Source organism: Lolium perenne, chromosome 4, assembly GCF_019359855.2.
Source record: "Lolium perenne isolate Kyuss_39 chromosome 4, Kyuss_2.0, whole genome shotgun sequence".
Taxonomy (NCBI): Eukaryota; Viridiplantae; Streptophyta; class Magnoliopsida; order Poales; family Poaceae; genus Lolium; species Lolium perenne.
In genome coordinates, this window is record NC_067247.2 from 223,215,984 (window position 1) to 223,225,746 (window position 9,763).

Genomic DNA, 9,763 nt, shown 5'->3' on the forward strand with positions numbered 1-9,763 from the left:
GTGAAGTAGTCATTGTGCAGCAAGGTATGCCCCTCCATCCTCTGCCAGGCTTTGACCTCTTTCTTCCCGCCTTTGAACCTCTGCGGCGCAACCCTTCTCCGTGTCGGCGTAAAGCATGTTTTGGAGGGACGTGATGATCGACAAATGCTCCCGAAGGTCGTCGTCGAAGGCTTGCTCGTCCTCCATCATTTGGACGATCATCTCGTCCCCGCTATCCATTTCTGAAGCAAAACAAATGGTTAAAATTCATCCGTGGACGAGGAGGCAACGAACAGCGACCTGTCGCGCCTACCAGACAAGCCGCCGAACACCTTCTGTGCGCGGAGGAGGGACAGATTTGCTGGCGCGTTCTTGAACACGTTGGCAAAGCAGCATCGGCGAAAAAGACGTCGAGGGAGCCATCCGTCATGATGGTGCCCGACTCAGGAGAGACTGGCTGTCGAGGCGGCCAGCAAATCGAGCGGCGATGGAGGGGATAGGCGCGACAAGAAATAAAAGGCGGGAACCAACCGTTCTGGATTCAGTCGCCAACAGATGGGTACCCGCCTGTTTTCTTGTTCTGTCTGGCGCGCCTGGAGTGTCCCTGTGAAGCGGGACAGACTTGAGGCACCGAACATCGTATTGGATCTGCATGAGTCCGATAAAATGTCCGGCGCGTCCAAAAATTCATTGCGGGAATGGCAGTCTTCCGCAGGCACAACCCCGACCAACCATACGCGTACACGTGTTTCTCCCGCTTCCTTGCGTTCTCTCCATTCGTCGCCAGCCGCACGGACCCTCTGCCGGATCCCACCATCCATCCCGCCGCACAGCGAATCTTGACACTAAACCAACGGTACGATCTCTCGCCGGGAGGCCACCAGAAGTCGCCAAGTCCAGCCGGGCTTGCCCAGTTGCCCTCCTCCGACCTCCACGCAGCAGAGATCGAGCAGCACACGAAACCAACCGAAGGAAAGCAACCATGGCCATGGCCGTGATCCACCTCGTGCGACCGGCCCTCACGCCGTCGCCTTTGCTGGGGCCGCGTGGGCGGCGCGTGTTGCGCCTACGCGTGAGGTGCCGCGTCGGTGGGGACGAGGGGGATGGGGGCCGGGGCGGCGAGGATGATGCGCCAGAGTCGCTGTTCGCCAAGGAGCTGAGGCGAAGGGGGATGTCGGCGCGGTCAGTCCCTTCGGGGGAGAAGGCGGGGGCAGCGGCAGAGGCGGAGGCGGAGGAGGGAGGGCTTGGGGGAGAGGAGGGGAGGAAGCGTGTGGTCGGGGCGGCGGCCGCGGAGTTCGAGAGGGCCGCAGCCGGGGCTGACGGGCAGAGAGAGCGGTCCATGGCGCTCAACAGCGAGGGCATTGAGGTGCGGCTTTCTCCTTATCTGGTTACTTCTTAGCTTCCATTCTGAATTTGTAGTAATGGCAGGCCGGTAGTAAACTGAAACGCAAACTTAAACGGGCCTGTTTTAAAAATTAACTGAAAATGGAGCAGCCAATGCTTTGCTATCTGGAGATGGTAATACATGCAGTTGAAATAATCTTGATTCACTGGGCTTGCTTAGTTTGGCTGACGAAATCTGCAAGTGCTTCTGGATTACTTCAATAGATACACAAGCATTAGTGTCCAAAGAATTTGGCATGCACCAAATGAGAAAGAGAATCTTTTTTGTTGTGAAATTGTCATATACAGTTCTCTGTGCTTTTGAAGAACACCACAAAATGAGCCAACTATTGAACCAATGTTGTAGCTTTTTTATCAAGAAATAATCTTCATGATCCCAACAGAGTAGTGACCTTTTTTCTTTCATCGGTATATTGGTCTTGGTGGGACAGTGTGTATCTTTGTTTCCCGCAAAACGCTTTTCAATAGTTGAAATCATGCACTGGAGTTAGGCCATATGCAGCGCGTACTACTTGATATTTAGCATGTTTCTCGCATTGTCCTATTCTCCATTTTACCATCTTGCAATAATTTTTCCCTTGTTATGAATATGATTTGTTCCTCAACCAATATCATCTAGCATCAGCATTTACTTTGTTAAAAAAAAAGATGCGGCTAGTTCTCAGTTGACATAGAACTAACTTAATTCACGGTCACCCAATTTCATGTGCAATTAATGTGTAAGTTGGAAAAAAAAAGTGCAATTGCATACCCACGTGTAATTGCACACCCATGTGTAATTTTGATATGCACGAATCTCCACACAAATCTAATGGTTTTGGAGTTGACCTACAACTAACTTAATTCTCGGTTAACCTAGAACTAACAAAATGGTAAAAAAAATCCATGAATATTTCCGGAACATTTGAATACGGTATCTGATTCAAGATGTTTTCTATATCAACTGTAGATTAGTAACCACTGGTTCAGTGATATAATTGCTTCAATTTGTTCTAAATGATGTGTGCTAAAAATTGCATATGTAAACAGTAAACATTCATGTTTCGTTACTTCATAGCCACTGAGCCACTACTATGAATGTCCATCATAATTTCTTATCAGTTTGCAATGATGATATGATAATGATACAATCACCAAGTAGCCTTCCCCTTATCATATATTTATCTATTTTCAGGGTCTAGTACCACGGGCAAAGTTGTTATTATCACTAGGTGGTACTTTCTTCCTGGCATTTGGCCCTCTGATTATTGTCACAGTTTCTCTTTTTGCTGGCCTTTATCTGGTAAGCATCTCTTTTTCGGTTAGCCCGCACTGAAATATGTAGTACTTATGTGATTTTCCTCAAATTTATCTGTGTGTATGTAGCAATTCCTGGATCCTATTATGAAATGGCATACATATACGTTGTAAACCTTCAGTTAGTATCTAATTATATGCAAATAAAAATCAAGTGAACACCTTAAGATCATATACAGACTTTTTCAAGCTCAGATAGACACCTCAGATCAGTATAATATCACCAGTGTGTGCTTTGCTCTTAATTTACCTGTGTAGTACTTCATGGACTGTACTCTGAGCCTCTGATATTGAGTCTCAGAAACCCTAGAATATCCTGTGACACTATGGTTGCTTTAAATTTTTATTGCAGTGTTTTGGGCAAAGCTTTATACATGATGGGAGCAAGAAACCCGTGACACCACCACCATACATCGATCCATATGAGCTACTGGAAGATGATAGGATCTCCCGGCCCTCAATGGATGTGTTCTGAATCTCAAGGACACAAGAACAGTTGTCATAGATAGCTCAATATTTTTCTTGCTTTACTAGATATGTAGCTGTAAATGCAATGCTAGCTGTAGACCTGTTATTATCTAACATTTCAACATAATATATGTGATAAATCTCGCGCCAAAACCCAACAGTAGGGAATTCCTCTGCAACCTCTTATGTTACGACAGTCTTCTCTGCTTTCTATTATGATATATACGTAGAAATCCATAATAACTGTCAAGTTTCATCAAGTTGGATCTCCGTTTGCAGCAATATCAATCGTATCAGAAGAAAAATATGTAGGGGTTTGCCCATTATTTGATCCAATTCAGACCATTTAGTTTATAATGGAGAAGAGGAAACTGGAAACATTCAAAACCTAAAGAGTGGCTGTTCCATACATATACCCACAAACTGCAATTCTACTGTCTCATTCTCCCCATTTAAGCAGCGGGATGTTGTCCCAAAAAATGATGTTTAAAAGGTCTAGAAACAAATATGTTTCGGCACAGTTACACCCAAATGAACATCCATTGTTAGTAACGAGAGTGCTTTTGTAGAAAAAAATATGGCAACGGAGTTATGTGGAGATATTCAGATGTTAGTAAGCACACGATTACTTAGAGTGTTTGCAAGACTTGATGTAGTCTAGATGCGTTTATTAACTAGATACTAGATACATTTGTATCTAGATAAAGTTGAGTCAATTAATATGAATCAGAGGGATTAGAACGAGGTGCAACCATGTTTTAGATGAAAAGGCCCCGGCCCCATTCCATTCTAGAAAGAGACAAACGAGTCTTTTGTTCACCTAACAAAACTACGAGCAACATGAAGTAAAACGAAGATCTGAAAAGAAAACTACGAGTGTTTTTTGGAAAAACCCTCTTCTCCCTCCCCCTCCCATTTCTCCTCTCCCCGTCTCTGAGCGTTGACCAACTCTAGCCGGGCCGATCCCAAGCTATTTCCGCCGGATTCGCCGGCCGGAGATGGCGGAGGAGAGGCGTCAGAATAGGATCTAGGACTAGGAGTAGGGTTTTCGGCTGTTTGCCGGTTTTTAGGAGTAGGGCAACTAGATCTCTGGCCAGCTGGTTCTTCCGGAGGTGGAACTGCGACGGCGAGCTCCGGTTGTCGGAGCAAGCTCGGAGGTTCTTCTGGTCCGGGATCTCCTTCAATAAAGGGCTCTTTAGGCGTCTCTCTCGGTGCAAGCGGTTGGAGGCTTCCTTGCTTCATCTGGCCGGCCGTGGTGGCGAGGAGAAGAAGTGCGGCGACATTGAAGTCATCAGGAAGCTTTGTTCCCTGGCCGGCCATGGAGGCGAGGAGGGATCTTGTTCTGCTGCTGCTTCTTCTTCTTCCCCTGCTAAGAGTGCGACTTGTAGGGTTGGCTGGTGCTATCTTTGGAGATGCTGCAGTGCCTGTCGAGGGTACTCGCCAATGCCCTCCGATAGGGGCTTAGGGTTGATGGAATCCTGTAGGCTGACACGAGACATCGGTTCACAGACAAGCGGGGAGAGCGATTTACCCAGGTTCAGGGTCCTCGATGAGGTAAAACCCTTACGTCCTGCCTGTCTGTTCTTTGATTATGATGATAATGGGTTACAATGGGGTGCCGAATAGTTCGGCTGAGATCTAGTCGAGATTGCTATTGCTAGGGTTACCTAGCTCTAAGCTTTTCCTGGCTAAGATTGCTAAGATTGTTCGTATCCGTCGGCGGCCCCTCTCCTAGTCTTTATATAGGAGGCCAGGTCTCAAGGGTCCTAACCGAGTACGACTAGGTTTACAGTACTTTTTAGATCTAATCTTTCCTTGTTGGCTGCTTCCTTGTCTTGCCTGCCAAGGTTTCCTCCGGTGCGCTGTCCAGGTGGCCCATCTAGCCTTCGGGTGTCTTCATGCGCCTCCAATTAGTCAATACTGGATAGGGCAACGTCGGTTACTCGAAGGGTAGTGCCCACGTCAGTAGCCCCCGAGTGTCTAGCCGAAGTTAGTTCGGGTAGAGACTAATGCATGTCTTCTCATGATATTCTTCTCCTTCATTGTTCTTGTTCATCTTGAATTTGCTTCATCTTCTTTTTATCGGGTGCGCGTCAGCGCTCCCGATGGGAGTAGCCCCTGAGTCTAGGTACGGATGCTTGCAATCCGTGTGTAGACTCAAGTTGTACTACTCGAATACTTTCCTCTGCCGAGTTTATCGTAAGTCTTCATGGGTCATCCGATACATTTTCTTTACGCAAAGGATAATGAGTAACGTGCTCAACTTTTTGCTGGTTAACTTTTAACGGGTGTGCACCACGTCCTCCCGATGGGAGTATTTGTCGAGTCTGAGTACAGACTCAAACCTTATTCCTTCGACTGCTTATTCTGTCGAGTCTTCTTTTTATCGGGTGCGCGTCAGCGCTCCCGATGGGAGTAGCCCCCGAGTCTAGGTACGGATGCTTGTAATCCGTGCGTAGACTCAGGTTTTTCACCCAACAACTTTTCATGTTTCCTTCGAGTGCTTCTAGTTTCTTTTTTTATGACGTCATGGTTGTGGGCCGATTGATGGGATTTGACTTGACGTGTAACTGCCGTGGGCCAATTGATAGGACTTGACCTGACAGGCCCACCCTAGCTCTGCGCAGGCAGTTTTTAGGTCTTGACTAGTGCACGCGCGGCGATCGAGGTGTCTCCTCAATTTTCGCGCGACGTGGGAATAATGGGCCGCCGATTCCACTCCTTCAAGCGCCACGTGTACAGTCAGATCTGCTCCTCCCCCCACGATGTATTGTGGAGTTATGGCCACGTCGGGGCTCAAATTCTTATGGGATAAATAGAAGGCCCCCTTTCTTTTTTACCTTTTACCCCGTTCACTGCTCATCTTCTCCTTCAAGCCTCCTGTTCTTCCTCCTCTCCATCAGAAGCTTCGTTCACCATGGGCAAAAAGAAGAGTGGTAGCACATCGGAGGCGGCCAAAGTTAGCCGTGACTGGAACGCCTCTTCCATTACCAACCGCGACATCAACAAACTTCGTGCCCTCGGCTTCATCTTCGCATCTGAGGATGACATTCATCTCCCAGGTTCGGTTTCTCGCCCAAGTCTCCCAAATGGCTTCACCGTCATGTTTGTCGCTTTTCTGTTCCGTGCCCTCTCTCTTCCGGCGCACGAGTTCCTTCGTTCCCTCCTTTTCTTCTACGGGATTCAGCTCTGGCAGCTGACCCCAAATTCCATCCTCCACCTTTCCATTTTTATCACCGTCTGTGAAGCCTTCCTCGGCATTGAGCCCCACTGGGGCCTTTGGAGGAAGATCTTCTATGTGAAGTCATAATGATAGCAACGGCCCCCCCGTTGTCAGCGGCGTTGGCTTCGTTGTCAGGAAGGAGGTCGACTACTTCGACTATCCGATGAAGGAATCCGTCCAGGGCTGGCGCAACAAGTAGTTCTACCTTCGGGACCCTGTTGTTCCTGGGCGGCGTTCAAATCTCCCTCTTTTTGACGATGTCTTGGTGGCTCACAAGAAGAAGTCTTGGAACAACGCCCTTTCTCCCGAAGAAAAGGCGACATCCGATGAGCTATTCAAGCAAATTGTCACTTTGAAGAATTCAGGAGGCATGACGATGTGCGGTACTGAAGTAGTTTCAGTGTTCCTACAACGTCGAGTGCAGCCGCTGATGTCTCGCCCTCACCAGCTGTGGCTTTTCACTGGCAAAAACGACAATTCGAGGGTCAACTCTGCCGACCTATCGGCAGATGAGCTCCAGAACGAAGTTCGTCGCCTAACATGCCTCAGCACCAAGGACACCATTGTCTTGACATCGGCGCGCCCTCCTTATGATTTCAAGCATCTTCCGTCCGAGGTAACCTTATCGTTCTTCGTTTACTGTCATTACTTCTTCTTTATGTTTGTGCCTTACACATTTTTTATCCTTCCGCAGGTTCCCGCTGTCGCCCAATGTTATCCTCCCTCACCCGAGAGCGGAGTGGTATTAGAGGATGACGATGACGATTCTGAGGGAACCGAGGATGCTCAGCACGCCCTTCAGGACGGCGATGTCCAAGAGGAGGAAGCTGCTGAAGATGACGCCTTTCTCAAGAGCAGACGTCGCAAGCAGGTACATGATGATCTTATCACTTCGGCTGAATCAAGTCCTAAAGGAGGAGATAATGATGCCGACGAAGCTGCTTCGCCTCCTCCTGCTAAGAAGGGTTCAACAAGTTTCTTCGTGGACGAAGATGATCTGGACCTGTGAGCATTTATACTCTTGTTACTTTTATTTCTTGTCACCTTGTATGCTAACTGCGCGTCGTACTTAAACAGCTCTGTCGATGACGATGACGATGTTCCTCTCGCAAAGAGGGCTAAACTAGCTTCTGAGAGAGCAGCATCGGCTAAGGAATCGAACCCTTCTCCTGCCAAGTCGACACCTCCATCCCGAACGGGTGTAGAGAAGGTCCCATTATCGAGAGTTATTCCTCCTGATGATGCTCCCACCCCGCCGGCTGGCCGTGATCACGTAAGTACTTAATCTGTCTGGCTTTGCTGAATTTCCATCACCTGACTCCTCTTGATTTTTTCCTAACTGCAGCCAATTTACGCTACAGTCGATGCTGTGGCGGATTTTGCTGAACAATTTACTCGCCTAGAGGCCGAAAACGCCCAACTTCGGAAGGCCGTCAAGTCTTCGGCTGATCAAGCGGTCGAAGCCAACAGGATCGCTACTGATGCCAAGAGTGAGAACGCATTGTTGAAGGAGGAGGTAAAGAGGCTGAAGCGTCAGATGAAGGATGATCAAGATGCCAGGCGTGCAGCGGCGGCTGCAATTGACGAGAAAGAGGGTGTCCTCCGCGAATCCATCAAGGATTTACTGGGTAAAAATCCTTATGGTGTTCCGCTCCTTTCTTAATGCTTTTTCCATTGATTACTGATACATCTCTTTTTCAGAGGCCGCCAACTTAACTGTCAGCCGACGCCATCAGCTTCGGGAGGATTCCACAGCCGACGCTTTGTCACTTGCTGCTGAGTCAAATGTCCAGATTCTTAGGTTACTGCAGAAGTCCAAGGGAGCTCTGTCGAAGTTATACTCGATGATCTTCCCAAAGGCGAAGCTGGACAAAACTCTCGACGAGATGGCGGAAGCTTTCCTTGTCGATCCTTCCGAGCCTGTAGAGGTACTGAAACGTCGCAGCCGCTTGATGGGTGCAGTTCTTACTTTCCAGTTGCTTATGGGCCACGGGATGGGATCGGAATTGGAAGAGTTCTCTAAGGCGCTGCCTGTTGATGATGAAAATCATCTAGTCAACCTTGAGCCTTTCAAGAGATCGGCAATAACTTGCGCCAACCGGCTTCTGAAGTTGGTGGATGAAGCACAAGCCGAGCCCGTCCCTGAGTCAGCCCCTGGTTCATCGTCGGCGAATCCTTGAACCGTTATTTGATTTGTTGTACATAAGATTATCGTAACTCTTTCAAATTCGGCTCTGTTGCCAAACATCCTTTTGCCTGTATGATGTGCACTCAATACTCCCGATGGGAGTTTTTTATATTAATGCTTGGTCTGAACTGAAGACGTACTGCAGATTCCTTCATCTTCTTCCCGTGCCGAGCTTTTTCCGAATTCTTCGGGGAATGACGAATCAGGCCTTGTTCGTCAGTTACGCGACCAGGTGTCTAGTTTGAATAAAGACATTACTTCCCTTCGCGCGATGGCTGCCTTGGTGAAAAGAAGGGAGAAATAGCGACTGCCGTCGAACAATACGCTCTTGATGGTCTTCATGTTGCTTCCGAAAGCTTAGGCTGTGAGTGTTTAGCCTATCTTCTGACTCCGGGTATAACTTGAATGTTCTAACATTCGTTCCTTTTCCAGTCGTAGCTTCGGATGCAGCTGAAGAGGACAGGAGGATTCATGAAGAGGTTGAGGCGATGACCGACGTTGCGCACCCAACGCACGGTTTATGGCTGCATCGTCCGAAGGCCGTCATCATGGCAAAGTTTAAGTACCGGGTGATGAAGGCACATTACTATTTTGATAAATACTATGCCCTTCTTACGATGGTTTGGCACACCTTATTTCCTCTGGATCAGGCACCCGAAACTTTGTCTGGTTTGTTCACCCGATTCAAGTCTCCCGAGAGGATTCGGCTGCTGGTGCGGAAAGAGCTTCTAGCTGGTGCTGAGCTTGCCTTTGCTTCAATACTGGCATGTCATCCATCTTTGGATTTAAGAGCCGTGGCAACCACTGAAAGGGATTTAGGCCAATACTATGATGTTGCTCGAGGTCCTGCTCACACCATTGTTTCTCGGATGGAATCATGCCTCGAAAAGGAACTAAAGGCCCATTGGGACCGGGGATCCCGATTATAAACGTAATAACCTTGTATTCGCATAAGATTGTTTACTGCGTACGCTGCACGCTTATGTTATTTTGATTGATATTTTGTTGTCGAGTGCGGCTGAGTGATCAGTTCAACCTGCTTACTCGACGACTTCGTTGTATTTTATGCAATGTTATTGCGAAGTCGATATGTAATTTATGCAAAAGCTCGGCTTCGTCACACGGTGCACCGGTTTGACCCTTGTTTTAATGTAACCATCGACTGTAGCACTCGCGTATTTTCCGAGGCTTGGATTGGTTGTTTT

The 9,763-nt window shown here is 48.0% G+C and overlaps 2 protein-coding genes across 2 annotated transcripts; both read left to right on the forward strand.

The window, feature by feature from the left end:
- The first annotated feature begins 845 nt into the window (after nt 1–845).
- Nucleotides 846–3,326, forward strand: LOC127294964 (uncharacterized). The gene is made up of 3 exons (XM_051324879.2): nt 846–1,345; nt 2,558–2,665; nt 3,032–3,326. Exons 1-3 carry the CDS (start codon nt 962–964, stop codon nt 3,152–3,154), a joined length of 615 nt encoding a protein of 204 aa, XP_051180839.1. The 5' UTR covers nt 846–961; the 3' UTR covers nt 3,155–3,326.
- A 3,474-nt stretch (nt 3,327–6,800) lies between these two features.
- On the forward strand, nt 6,801–8,717 carry LOC127347504 (uncharacterized). Its single transcript, XM_071829333.1, has 3 exons — nt 6,801–6,896; nt 7,716–7,998; nt 8,072–8,717. Exons 1-3 carry the CDS (start codon nt 6,801–6,803, stop codon nt 8,548–8,550), a joined length of 858 nt encoding a protein of 285 aa, XP_071685434.1. The 3' UTR covers nt 8,551–8,717.
- Nucleotides 8,718–9,763: the final 1,046 nt, after the last annotated feature.

Excerpts from the sequence above, each read along its gene's own strand:
- LOC127347504 (XM_071829333.1), top strand. The coding sequence starts at position 6,801 with ATGTCTCGCCCTCACCAGCTGTGGCTTTTCACTGGCAAAAACGACAAT. Across the intron at positions 6,897-7,715 it reads CAGATGAGCTCCAGAACGAA|CCAATTTACGCTACAGTCGA; the intron begins GTTCGTCGCCTA and ends TCCTAACTGCAG. Across the intron at positions 7,999-8,071 it reads ATCCATCAAGGATTTACTGG|AGGCCGCCAACTTAACTGTC; the intron begins GTAAAAATCCTT and ends TCTCTTTTTCAG.
- LOC127294964 (XM_051324879.2), top strand. The coding sequence starts at position 962 with ATGGCCATGGCCGTGATCCACCTCGTGCGACCGGCCCTCACGCCGTCG. Across the intron at positions 1,346-2,557 it reads TCAACAGCGAGGGCATTGAG|GGTCTAGTACCACGGGCAAA; the intron begins GTGCGGCTTTCT and ends ATCTATTTTCAG. Across the intron at positions 2,666-3,031 it reads TTTTTGCTGGCCTTTATCTG|TGTTTTGGGCAAAGCTTTAT; the intron begins GTAAGCATCTCT and ends TTTTTATTGCAG.